Source organism: Dermacentor andersoni, chromosome 10 (genome assembly GCF_023375885.2).
Source record: "Dermacentor andersoni chromosome 10, qqDerAnde1_hic_scaffold, whole genome shotgun sequence".
NCBI lineage: Eukaryota > Metazoa > Arthropoda > Arachnida > Ixodida > Ixodidae > Dermacentor > Dermacentor andersoni.
In genome coordinates this window covers 135479402-135491413 of record NC_092823.1, presented here as the reverse complement: position 1 = coordinate 135491413, position 12012 = coordinate 135479402, and the positions used below count along the sequence as shown (strand labels likewise).

Here is a 12012-nt window from a genome sequence, read left to right as displayed (position 1 = left end):
CATAAGATACACAGAGGTGTAACTGTAACCCAAAGACTGTGAACATTTGTCACAATGTATGCTCTTTACTAAGGCAAAGCTTTCTTTGCTTACATTTTACAGAGTGCACTGCGAGGTGGAAGAAAAAAGTTAATTATACACCTCGTGCAAGCGATCTTGCACGCAACGACGACAAGTGACGCGATGTAAATGGCTGTCGTGTTCGCTCGACACCTGCAAGTCGAACCCTATGTGAGCGACGACTTTGCGCGACGTTCCCTCAGTGTTTCTGGTGTGACAGCAGCAAATACGCGCCGAAATTAGTGTGACGCGTGCTTTATTAATTTAGGTTGATGCGTTTTACTGTAAAGAGCAGCATAAAATATTTCTGAAGGTCTTGCAGTAGGCTCTTACCCTTTAAAGTATGAAAATGTAGTCATTTGCTTGTTCCGTGAGACAATCGGTAGTACTGGACTGATGTACAGACACTTCCAGCTTTACATTATTGGCTAGTCGCTCATAGCACTTTGGAGTGACGAATTCTAGATTTCCCGAACTGAGCGGTCAACAAGACAGAGTGATCTGCTTGCGCGGCGGCCTGTTTCGTCATGCACAAAATCGCTCTCATGGAGTTTGGGCATGGTTACTGACTTATCAGTAAAAACCAACTAGGCAGCGTGGCCAGTTTGGGGCGTTGCCAGATAGCTGACAGCTTGCAGGAGCTTCCAACAACTGATTCAGATGAGTTACAAGCAGTGTCATGAGCCGCCAAATTTTGGCTCGATCGACGAAAAATTATCAGTAAATCTTCACTCTCTACTAAAACAGGTTTGCTACATACATTTACATGCATGGGCTTCTATGGGAATTTCAAGGGGAATTGCAATTAGCTCAAAACAAATAAATTTTGGGGTTTTACATACCAACATCAGCATGTAATTATGAGGCACACTGTAGTGGGGGACTATGGAAATTTTGACCACCTGGGAATTTTTAATGTGCAACCAATGCATGACACACGGTCATTTTTGCATTCCACCCCTATTGGTACTTTGTCACATTCATTATAGTTTGTTCTATGCTATTTCATTATAAACAGCCATGTATAGATAGCGCTATGGAGCTCAATATTTTCACAAAAATATCACACGCATGCAAGAAGACAGCCACTGCCACAGTTCCATGGGCAGACCACACAGTGCAGTGCATCGTGTGGAATAGGTTCTGCACCAAGTCCATCTGGGAAGTATGCTGTCTTACCTGTTTTGTCAGGGTATTTAGCAAATTATTTCCACATTTCCGAATTCCCCCAAATCATAAAAAATGTTTGCAGATAAATAAATTGCAAATGAAGTAAGTGATATAAATGTGCAGTACAGAGGAGTGCATGTGTCCACCTGTGATGTGCGCAGGCTTCTAATTACATGCAGCCCTTTGCGTTTCCAAACTTCACCATTCCTGTTTGGGCTCATCCATTCACAAGCAAGTGATGCACAAAAATGAGGTGAAAACTGGCAAGCCACATGGCAAGCCATGTAAGACAATGTGACAAAGGAAGGCATTAGCAGGGCATCGTTTTTTCTGCGCGAAAGATTGCCTCGCTTTGCCACATCTAATTATATGAAACGCACACTGAAAGAACCAAGCAAATGTTGCGATAGTAATTTGGGAACTGAGCGTGTTTGACACACATCGGCAGCAAATCTGAACCCCATCTCCTCTCGACGGGCATATTTCGTTCACTCCTGTAGCTTGCTTGCTGTCTAAACATGGACTGGACGGTGGGGGCCACTGCGCAGCCACCAAGAAGTGTGTGTCTGCGCAGTGCTTCTACATGCCTGCCACACATTTCATATGCAATGCCAGCAGATGGCAGCAAAGGTTCGCATGTGCAGGGCACTGACTACTTAGCTGCACCTGAGCCTTCTTGGGATTTGCTTCCTTTAGCAGGGGCACATGTAGATACCAGAAGAAACTGTTTATTTTTCATCCAAATGTGCAAAACACATCGAGAATAAGCATAATCAATGAAAAGAGACAAAACTATTTTGCGGAAACATTTCCAGCAATCGGGAACAAACACCAGCCAGAAAACTGGAATATAGCTTTTCCCCAAGCCACCCAGAGCTCTCGTCATATGTGAACTACTGGTGTGCATTTCATTTGCCTTACATTGTCTATGACACTACAGCCGGAGGTCTTGTATCGGTCTGTCTCCTCTGACCGTGCTTTCAAAAGAAAACGAGTCACATGCAAAACTTCCTTGTCCCGTTTTCCTGCTCTAAAGCAACAAATGATGCTTGTTGCCAATCATGCAGTGTTGACTGAAGACATTTAGCCAGAAACTCACTCAATACATAAACTCATCAAGAACTTTTTTTTTCTGGTTTGTTGCCAACACTCGTCAATAAACAATTAATTGGCTTCTGTTGCGATGCTTTGCTATGCACTTGCGTGGCACTAGTAGACTACACTCCACCACTGTGTCGACATTGTTAATGCCTATTTTGCGCAGCCTGCAGTTGCAAAAGAGTAGCCAATTCATTCTGAACAGCTTTGGGTGTATGAAGGCTAGGTATGTGAATATATACTTGAAAGGTCACTTGTGACGTTCAACCACTACTGTTTGTGAAATTTTCCGGATGCCATTACAAAAGTATGCAACTTTTTTGCTTTTTCTTTTCCCTACATACAGTCCAGCTATACACAGTTTTTGGGCTTCGTGATCGGATGGTGTCCTGCCCAACTGCTAGCAGTCTGAATGAATGCAACTGTATTGCATCACATTAATCAAGCATATGACAATGGAAGACAAATCTCATGTGGTGAACAAATGGTAGCATAAAGGAGCTGATAACCTCCACTTAAGGTCGAATCTGGAAACAAATGTAAGCTTGTGTTAGGCGTGAGAGTGCAAGGGACAATGCACTACATGTAAATGGTGCGGTGCTATTGTGTGCAATGAGTTCACATGTACCTTCATGCCAATACATGGTGTTGTGACCACGAGATGCCTGTGCTTTAGTAGTGCTGTACAGTCACGAGCAAGTTTGCAGACCAAGGCATCAGTGAAAAATTAGAATTTCTTCTAGCACATCCTTGCAACCTGGAATTGTTTTAATTACTTGAACTGGTTGTGACCAAAAAAACATTTTCTTGGCATCAGTGCTCCTCAGCCTTTTGCTCATTACTGTACGTACATCTTAGGGGCAGGTGTTTGCTGATGTCTTAGCACTGCTGTTGACCCTGATGCCATGGCAGGCCTGCTCCTATCATCAGTAGAAATGAAGCTCCACAATCAGATTTTGCTTGCGCCTGAATGTTTTATTTATTGTATTATTTTCATCTAATTTTAATATTTATGGCAAAGACTCTAAAGGTGTGAGTTTGAGTCTGCTATATCTTCAGGTAGTAGTCAAGTGTTCGACGAAAACTCGTCTGGCGAGGAAACATAATGGTGCCAAAAAACGTGCACTCGCCAAGAATGAAATAAAAAGAAAAAGAAAGAACCGACGTTTCGGGCCCCGTACGGGTCCCTTGATCACAATGAAGATGTAAGCATGGGCGCGCGGCTATTTATGGGTGAGGTGGCGCAGTGTTCGTGTGTATATCTCGGGAAGATTACCCCGCGTCCTGTTTATCGTGTGTCTAGTTGATTGGATGTGAAATGATTCTAAAAGCAAACGGGCAGATATGTGTTTTTCTTTTGCGATGATGGCTGCCGAGTCCCAGTCAATGATGTGTCCGGTTAGTTCGTGATGCTCCGCCAGGGCGTTCGCGGCTGTGTGGCCCTTGACGACGTCATTCATGTGTTGTCTCAGGCGCCGTTTAAAATTTTTGCTCTCGCCGATATACGACACGTCACACTCCTTGCAGGGTATCTTGCTTACATGCTTACATCTTCATTGTGATCAAGGGACCCGTACGGGGCCCGAAACGTCGGTTCTTTCTTTTTATTTTTATTTCATTCTTGGCGAGTGCACGTTTTTTGGCACCATCTTCAGGTAGTGGTGCAAGCTTTATCCTCTTACATTTTTGTTTCTGATTTCGCTTGAAGAAGTTGAAAGGTGCCTTAAAGGACAACTTACATTTTTTATGGGACCTTTATTCCATGGTAAATCTAGCTCCAAACCCATTTAACCATAACTAAAAGATTACTGGCAAGTGCCAGCCTACACTAAATATTTTACTATAATATACTTATATTTACAGACCATTTCTGAATAAACAGGAAACAAACAGCAAGAAAGATGCGTACATAATGAAAGAAGTGGAAAGAAAGAGAGCTGTTCTTTTTTAAGTTTCTTAAACATGGTTTTAAACTCCAGTGCTCATCTTGTCCACTTCCTGTCCCTTCTATATGAATTTTTTTTTCACTGGTTTCCTGTTTATTCAGATGTGCCAATTTGCACGGGACGAAACTCTGTAGAACCTTTACGAATCAATTTCAGTTTCACAACATTGGTGCTGGATGCTTCATGACGGCACAATACATTGGCTCATTCCTGTGATCACTGCTGCCATGGAGGAAGGAAAGTATCTCCATGCCCTCCACATTTACCACAGTCGTTACGCGCCACCCATTCTACTCTCCCTAATACTCTCTGTGCATTACATGATGTTCCCTCCCATACTTCTTTCCTACATGTCTGCAGCAGCCACACGCAAGCACCGCCAGAAGAAATGCATGCAAGGCTAGACTTTTTTTTGCATTGACCCTTTTCGTGGCGATGCCGTGGGTGCTGCCATGTTTTATCATGTGGTGACGCGTCCATTGCTTGCCTCAGCTGTCTCTGTTTATAATGGATGTGTATGACGCCGGTGCGGCTCAGCCAACCACTGTTTCGGGAGATATCATGGATGGTGACTGGGTGGATAACACGAAGCTTTGGCCACAGCTTCATATAACATGTAAAAGTACTTTGGGAGCCGATTAAGCTATGTCCAAATGGCGCGACCAGCGTATATGATGCTTTTTCTAAAAGCTTGCATAAATATGTATTCCAAACTATCCAAACTTTCCGCTTATGAATTGAATCAGGATCAGTGGGTTTTGTGCTTCGTTCTTTATTTGGCAAATACTCGGCAGCAGCGGCTTGCCACATTTATGACTCAGTAAAGTTCCTCGGTGCGGTCACTACCTGATTATTTTCTGCCTAAATGCTCGCGGGTGCGACCATTTACGACAGATTTTTTTCCTACTGAGCACAAGGCTTGAAACGCAACTGTTCTATACATTGTAACACCTTGTAGCAAAGATGTGTTATCGCTAGTAACTCGCTTACTCTTGTGGACTGTCGCGAAACATTCAGCTTCGACTATTGCAGTACAGCGGCAAGTTGGGCTAGTTGGTGGAAGTTCATCTTGTAATACAGGGGTTACTGCGCTGTAAACACACGGACAACAGTAGTATAAGTGGACAAGACGCACGCAGACTCACAACTGAATTTTACTGGGTGAAAGATGACATATATGCATATGCAATGATCACAATGACGTCATTGTGCAGATAGGCCACCCAAAATCGCTGCTGTCACAATCTTGCATCCAGAAATTGCACCTCACAATCAGCAAGCACAATGGAAGGATCGCTGACACATACACATGCTTTTTTCTTTATAACATAGGCCTCGAACAGATCCTACGTACGATAATCCCTATGATGGTATAAAATGCTTGTTTTTTCTATAAGCGGAAGGCACACATTCTTTGTCTCTTTTTCACAAGCCCTGCAATGTTTTGCTATGTGGGAATCTTCGTCAGATGACTTACTCTTAAAACATTCTTTTAAACAGATATTAATAAAGCATCCAGTCTGACCGACATAAACGTAGCCGCTGGAGAAAGAGAATTCGTAAACCACACAACACATGCAGGGAACGAACTGTGACCTGTGGCTTACATGGCAAAGAAAAGGGCTATGGCTAGGAATCTTTTTAATCTTTCACAGGACCTGTGCACACAAACGGGCCATTCTTAAAGGAGCAGAAAACACTATATTCACCCCATAACGTTGCACCATGTTCTTCAAATTGTGCGACACCTTATGTTGGTAAGGGATCACAGCATGTCTCTTACGCTTCTGGTTGTTGTCTTGAGATGAAGCTGTGACGTTACACATAACTTTCCCGATCAATTTTTCGCAAGCCGCTGTTATCACAGAACTCGGATAACCAGCTGTATTTAGCCTAACCAATTAATGTTCAACACTCTCTGCTACTGTGAGGCCACATGATTTCATCAGGGCAGCACCAATGCTGGACACAACAACGCCATTATTTACTGTTTTAGAATGACCTGAAGAGAAACTTAACAGTGCTTTGATGGATCTGGGACGAAATAGCCAGCAGGCATGGGCCGCTTCAAAGCGCAGGCGAATATCCAAATACTGTCTCTTGTTCTCATGAGGGTGTTCAACTGTGAAGTCCTAGCTCCGATTTCTTGAATAGCTTAAAAGGACGTCTTGTTGGGCGAGTTGGTCACAATTCATCTTGGGTACTAGGCACATCAAACACGACACAAGGAAGGAGACTGTCCCGTCTCCTTCCTTGTGTCGTGTTTGTGTTCACGCCTAGTACCCACAATTTCTTGTATACTTTCTGAGCGTCAAGAACGCGGTCCTCCAGCACTCCCCTGTGGACAAACAGCAGGTAGTCATCCGCATAGCAAAAAACGCGAACAGCTATTCTACCCAGGTCGTCACTGATGGCCCTATAGACTTTTGACAGAAAGATGTCGCTAAGTACGGGTGACACTCTGGAACCAATACAAACCCCTGACTTCTGAATGAAAAGCTGTCCTCACCAGGAAACGTAGGTGGATGACAAATACACAGACAAAAGTTCCAAAAAGGCTTCCAAAGAGATATGCTGCACAATAAACTTCTGCTCGTCATTATATTCCGTAATGCACTCGTTTACAGCAATCTCATATTAAGACAACAACCACGAACGGAAGAGACATGCTGTGATCCCTTACCAACATAAGGTGTCGCACAATTTGAAGAACGTGGTGCAACGTTATGGGGTGAATGTAGTGTTTTCTACTCCTTTAAAAATGGCCCGTTTGTGTGCACAGGTCCTGAGAAAGATTGAAAAGATTCCTAGCCATAGTCCTTTTGTTTGCCATGTAAGCCACAGGTCACAGTTCGTCCCCTGCACGTGTGGTGAGGTTTACAAATTCCCTTTCTCCAGCGGCTGTGTTTATGTTGGTCAGACTGGGCGCTGTGTGAATATCCGTTTAAAAGAATGTTTTAAGAGTAAGTCATCTGACGAAGATTCCCACGCAGCAAAACATTGCAGGGCTTGTGAAAAAGAGACAAAGAATGTGTGCCTTCCGCTTCTAGAAAAAACAAGCATTTTATACCGTCATAGGGATTATCGTACTCGGGATCTGTTCAAGGCCTATGTTATAAAGAAGAAAGCACGTGTATGTGTTGGGGATCCTTCCATTGTGCTTGCTGATTGTGAGGTGCAATTTCAGGACGCAAGATTGTGACGGCAGTGATTTTGGATGGCCTATCAGCATGATGATGTCATTTTGATCATTGCATACATATATGTCATCTTTCAACCAACAAAATTCAGTTGTGAGTCTGCGTGCGTCTTGTCCACTTCTACTTCTGCTGTCCATGTGTCTAAGTGCAGTAACCCCTGTATTACAACATGTGCAACTATTCTTGTGCTGTCGGTGTAGTCCATCATTTATTGTGCGTATATACATAGTGGGCACCCATTCACTTATTCTTGACACACTGGCGATAGAGTAGGTGTAAGTTTACATACCTGTTGGGGTAGGTGTATGTAGATAACGTGCGCGAAACTTACCATGACACTAAGCAGTGCTACTCGTTTTGTCTTTGACTAGTGGTACTCACTCTTGCCGACGTTCCGGGGCTGAAGCCCTTTGAAAGTTAGGGATACAATGCTGGCGGATGAGCAAATTTCTGTATCCTCAAGGAAAGCCGTAGATCTCGAAGTGCCGGTAACATGGACAGTTCTAACACGTCTGCAAACTTGGCCACATAGATTCCTTCCATTCCTCAACATGCCAGTCACTATTTTTGCAGCGAACTACTGCACACGTCTTTAAGCCACCACTCGATAATTTGCAGTATGATAGGAGCACAGTGCACTAGCGAAAATTCAGTTGCATTTCCAACAGCTGATCGCACAGAAGCAAAGTAGCAACGGCAATGGTTTCGCATTTGCGCACTGTCGCTGAGGCCACGTGCAGTGCGCCGCCGAAAGGGTCATTTTTTTAGAACAAAGTGCTCAGCGAAAAGGGTCCATAATCAATGTCATCGTATCAGCCTTATTGCTACATGACGTCAGAGAATTTTGCTTTGTGTTACGACACCAACTCCAGCATTTCGAGAGCAACTTTAGTATCAATTAAGATATCTTGTTTCCTAACCTTTACACTTCCTAAATGCAATATTTTTATGTGTAAGGAGACTGCAGTAGAGTTTCTACCCCTTGAAAATATCCTTCCATACTCCTTGAACACATCCACAAAGCAATCTGCAAGCTGGCCAGCCATATTAATCTTCATGCAGTTGCAAAGAGTTGTGACTGTTTTGTGTGAAAAACAATTCAATTTGATGTTTGTGTCCACGGCGAGAGCAACAAGCCTGTGCCGGCCAGCTAATGTGGAGCTGGCTGCAACGGCAGAAATGTTGCGTTAACCCTTTTTTTTTTTTTTTTTTTTTTTACTGACATGACAATTTTGCCAGTGTGCAGGAAAACTACAATTTGTCGGCAGCCAGCATCCAGAAGACAGCGGATAGCAGGGCACTGTGCCACTAATGTGTTTGTATGATTACCGGATAACTTCGGTTTTCTTCTCCCTCTTTCTATTTCTTTTTCATTTTACTTCTTATTTTCGTGTTTGCAGTCACCTCCGGGTTCCAGTAATAAAGCACTAGACTGGTATATGAAAAGTTCAGCCATTTCACAACATACCAGGTTTTAATTTATAATAGGACAAACTTGACATTGATGGAGCTTTCGTGGGATTGTTCCAAGTCCGTTGTAATGAGTGTTGACTGTGTCAAATTTTCACCTACCCACATACGTCAATCTACAGACATAACAAATTGTTTTTTGACTGCATGGCACCTGAGGAAAAAAAAAAGTGAAAGCATAGCTAAAGGGAAAAAATTCGTTTTGGAATTAGCTTTTATCCCATCTGCGAAATTGGTTTTCAAATTTAACTAGGTTTACTTATCACATTACTTCTAGCACAACCTTGGCAAGAAAAGTTGCTATGGGAATTGTCCAAGAGACAATGAGAACTACAAATCATGCCCTTGTGTGGTACGCAGGAGAAAAACTGCTGACTAGCATGAACTGCACGTAGGACGCACAGTGGCATGTCAAAATTCCATACAAGCCACTGTAGTCTTTGGGAAGAACGCAGACGAGTAGTGCGAAAAAGACAGATACGCATCTGTCTTATCCTTCTGGATGCATGCAATAATTGCAGGAATTGGTACGAAACAAATAGCCATCAGAATATTTACACAATCACTGCATGGCACAGTGTCGCCGTTCTAGTGTGCTCGAATGCAGCGATACTATAACTCCACATCACGTTCAAATGTGGCTAAGGGACTCACCGCTTGTGCTGCCGCCGCCGCATTATCTCGTTCTGGATCTTGCCGAGGCGGACCAGCTCCTGCTTGAGGAGGTTGAGCTTATCCCTGTGGCTATCCTTGGTCTCTACAAGCCGCAGATAGTTGTCAATCTCCTCCTGAGTCACTGGCGGCAGCTTGTTTGAAGTCAACTTCTCCTCCTGCTTGACATTAGCAGGCGAGAAGCCTCTCTCATCCTTTGCAGAAGACATGGCTCCGTCCATGGCGCTCTGGAGTGGCACGACACGAAGGTTGGAGCGCACCGCCTGCTGCTGCTGCTGCTGCTGCTGCTGTGCCGGCGGAGGAGGGTAGGAGTAGTCCGGCGGTGCCTGTGCAGGTGGAGGATATCCTGCGAAGTACGGCGCTGCCTGAGGAGGTGGCGCATTCATGGGGAAGTTCGGTGGGGGTACAGACAAGTTTGGTGGCGGAACCAAGGGCGGCCCTGAGGGCTGGCCACTGTCATAGTATGGGGGCTGAGTAGGTTGTGAAGACCCTTGGTAGTACGGCGTCTGCGACGATGGGTGTTTGGGAGTTCTCTCTAGGCTGCTTCGCCGCGGCCGCAGCGGTGGGCTTTCGGGACTCCATCGGCGACCCGGTGTCCGGCCCTCCTGCCTCCTGTGTCGCGGTGTCCTCGGCGGCGGGCTTGGCGACCAGCGCTTTCCCATGGACCTGTCCGAAGATGGTGAGAGACTGTTGACTGGCGACGGGGAGTACCGGCGGGCAGAAGGTGTTGCAGCACCGCGGTAGTAGGGGCTCTCGCGTCGTTCCCGGCGGTACGAAGGGGGTGACGGCCGCCGGTAGCTGTCGGCAGGGCTCCGCCCACGTCGCCGGTGGCTGGGGGAGTAGCTGTCACGACGGCGCTTGACCGGGCTTGGGCTGCGACCCCCACGGCTGTAGGATCCCGCGTCGGAGGGCGTCCTCGGCCTCTTGCGTTCGTAGCTTTCTTCCTTGGCTTCCTTCTCTCTGCTGAGCATCATCTTGAGCTCACGAAGCTCCTGCTTCATAGACTCTATGGAACTGTAGCCCAGCATCGACTGTTTTGACGACTGCTTCGTTGTCCTCGATGACAAGGGTGGTGGACTAAGTTCAGGCGATGGCGTCCTATGCCGCTGCATTGACTTCCATGACTCCTTTGGCGATCGGTCATCCAGAATGCGATCCGGGGCACGTCGGCCACCTCGCTGGGGAAGCGATTGCTCCTGGTGTTGTTGCGGCCTGCTGTCTGAAAATGCCTTTCCTGGCCGTGCCGGCTCGGCAGTCTTGCGGCGATCAAAAGGAAGTTTTAAGTCGATGGTCAGGTCTGACTCATCTGGTGAGGAAGGCCCTCCTCCGAATCGCTGGGGCGCTGGCATCCATGAATCCTGCGTTAGGTGTTTTTTCCTCTCTTCCATGAAAGGCTGCTTTTCCTGCGCAGGGCGTCTCTCTTCCATGAAAGGCTGCTTCTCCTGTGCAGAGCGCCTCTCTTGCACAGACGGTGGGCGCCCCGTGGTGAGAGCTTCGTCACCGTAAAGAAATGCGTCTTCATCATCAATGTTTTCATCAATGCCCAGACCCGGGATCAATGTGGACGACTGTCGTTGGCTTTTGCTGTCCTCCGAGTGAAACCTCGATTCACTCCGCAAACTGGCATGGCTCTCTGACAGCAGATCTGCGTACAAGTCTGTGCGCGAGTCGGGCCTATGTGAATCGGAATGTGAATCAGGACGGCGATCTAAACGTAGGCCACCGCCCTTACCATCCCTGCGGTCGTCCCAGGCATCGCGCCGTGAGTCGTATTCATCAACATCGGGGAAGATATCGTCAATGGGCTTCTTCCGTACGTCCAAGGACGACCCTTGCTTGCTTCCTACTGCCTTCCAAGCTGATTCTGTGCTAGCTTTATTAGATATTGGAAACAGTGGCTTTGGCAAGTCATCATACAGGTCCTTTGCGATCGGCTCCTCTTCATGGTCAGACTCCTCTGGTGACCGTGCCCCGGAATATCCTTGTATTGCCTTCAGTGCAGAACTGGAGCTGCGGGGTGAATCCAACTTGTCAAGACCCAGTTTCTGTTTCTCCTTCAAGGCTAGCTCCAGCAGCTGGGCCCTGGAATAGTGTCAGAGAAGAACAAGCACTAGTTAAACATAAAGACAAAACAACATTTTGGCTTGACTATGGTCGAAAGTATAAGGTTTACACTTGTCTTGCAGCAACTGACAGTTAAACAGACAGTTCCTCGTATTCAATATCCATCCTTCTTTTAGGCCATTAATTTATGCGTAACCCTTTGTGGTCACACGCAATTATCTCACAAGTTATAGTCACCATGCAAGGTGCCACTTCGAACAAGAACTGTTTAATTGGGTGTTGTGACCTGAAAACCTGAATACGCTACGGCACTGGCGATATCAGCGAATAGT

At 45.8% G+C, this 12012-nt stretch overlaps 1 protein-coding gene across 2 annotated transcripts in view; it reads right to left on the bottom strand.

Moving 5' to 3' along the window:
- Positions 1–12012, bottom strand: part of LOC126545145 (uncharacterized) — an 87022-nt gene that overhangs the window by 54061 nt on the left and 20949 nt on the right. For both annotated transcript variants that reach the window (XM_050192875.3, XM_050192883.3), the window contains exon 5: positions 9599–11698. In XM_050192875.3, coding sequence (XP_050048832.1) covers positions 9599–11698 — 2100 coding nt within the window. The remainder of the gene's footprint in view (positions 1–9598; positions 11699–12012) is intronic.